This window comes from Schistocerca piceifrons, chromosome 3 (genome assembly GCF_021461385.2).
Source record: "Schistocerca piceifrons isolate TAMUIC-IGC-003096 chromosome 3, iqSchPice1.1, whole genome shotgun sequence".
NCBI classification, from domain to species: domain Eukaryota; kingdom Metazoa; phylum Arthropoda; class Insecta; order Orthoptera; family Acrididae; genus Schistocerca; species Schistocerca piceifrons.
In genome coordinates, this window is record NC_060140.1 from 659719551 (window position 1) to 659721241 (window position 1691).

At 42.6% G+C, this 1691-nt stretch overlaps 1 protein-coding gene across 1 annotated transcript; it reads left to right on the forward strand.

Moving 5' to 3' along the window:
* Window positions 1–237: 237 nt before the first annotated feature.
* Window positions 238–1433, forward strand: LOC124788947. The gene is made up of 2 exons (XM_047256234.1): window positions 238–359; window positions 1019–1433. The coding sequence occupies exons 1-2, from the start codon at window positions 238–240 to the stop codon at window positions 1431–1433; spliced, it is 537 nt and encodes a 178-aa protein (XP_047112190.1).
* The last annotated feature ends 258 nt before the right edge of the window (window positions 1434–1691 follow it).

Consider the following 1691-nt stretch of genomic DNA (forward strand, 5'->3'; position numbering starts at 1 on the left):
ATCTAATAAATATGACATGTAGAAAAAATGTTATATGCAATCTGAAGTATTCCCAGCATATTCCCAATATGAACAGTTCTCAGATATCTCATCGGTAGCGTCGTAATTTCTCCACAATATTTTGGAGGTGTACACACAGCCATCTTCACCCGAAGATTGCACCGTGTACATCTGCTGATATATTGTGGAGAAATTACGATTCTACCCGGTCAGATAATCACAGATGAAATGAAAGCTATGGAGGAATGGAAAAACTACTTTGAAAACCTCCTGAATGTGGGTGTAAACATTATGAGTGCTACAACCGAAAATGGAGAAGAATCATACAGAGAAAACAGAGATACTGTACCATTGGGGGAGTATTAACTACCAAGTATGGAAGAGGTAGAGAGACCATAAAACTGCTGCAGAGGCGGAAGGCACCAGGAATAGATGGAATACCTGCAGAGATACTGAAGGAGGGAAGAGTTACTCTACAAGCGAGACTATACCACTTAATCTGCTTAATTTGGAAGAAGGAAAGGTCCCCAGAAGAATGGAAGGAGTCTGTCATCTGCCCTATACTAAAGAAAGGAGACCCAGTGAGATGTAGCAACTATGGAGGAATCACACTACTATGTACAGCTTATAAGATCTTGACATGTTGTTACTGAAGCGGCTAACACCACATGTCGAGAAAGTACTGGGATTCTAACAAGCAGGTTTCAGAAAGGGAAATTCAACTGTAGACCATTTACATAGAATATGGCAAGTGCTAGCAAAGAGCTGGGAATTCCGCAAAAATTTTCACTGCCGTTTTGTGGACTTCCAAATAGCACATAATAGTGTGAATAGGCAGGGAATACTCGAAAGGACTCAAGTTCCCAGAAAACCCAGAAAACTGACACGGATATGCACCCAGGAGACAACATGTATGGTGAAAATAAGTGTAACATATCAAAGAAGTTCAGCGTGAGGACTGGAGTGCGGCAAGGAGACTGCCTCTCTCCTCCCCTGTTTAACCTGGTACTGGAGACAGTCTGACAAAGGTAGCAAGCCTAGAGACAGGAATACACCTGGGAAGAAGGATCAACACCCTGGTCTACGCAGATGATGTAGTTTTAATAGCAGAGAAAGAGCAAGACCTGGTTCAGACGATAAGAACGTCAATGGAACAGGCAATGAGAACAGGCCTGAAGTTGAATATGGATAAGATAAAATACTTTGTAGTTAGCAAAGAAAATGATAACAGACTCCTGAATGTGGAGGACAAAGTCTTTGAAAGGGAAAAAGACTTTAAATATCTTGGGGCTATACTCAATGAAAGCAACGAGATAGACCAGGAAATTAACGCACAAATACAAGAAGGAACCAGGTCAAAGTTTGGTTTGGGAAAGTTGTTAAAGTCCCAGTTTCTATGGAGATCCTTTAAGACCAATATTACAAGACAATAATACAACCTGTAGTCTTATATGGAGCAGAAGTATTGGGACAAGGTGGGCATCACCAAGGCAGGCATCACCCCACTTTCCTTTCTTGCCAGATCTATCCAAGATGACGGCAATTACGCCTTCAAAGAGGGCAACCTGTAGACTTGGCAACAGCACATGACGTCATCCAAGATGGCGGCCGTGACATCGTCCAAGATAGCGGATTTTGGCTGGAAGATAGGTCAGTTGGGCTAGCTCCACCAAACCTAACCCCCCTCCTCT

Coding starts and splice junctions, on each gene's coding strand:
- LOC124788947 (XM_047256234.1), top strand. CDS start 238: ATGGAGGAATGGAAAAACTACTTTGAAAACCTCCTGAATGTGGGTGTA. Junction 360..1,018: donor GATACTGTACCATTGGGGGA/GTATTAACTACC, acceptor TACTGGAGACAG/TCTGACAAAGGTAGCAAGCC.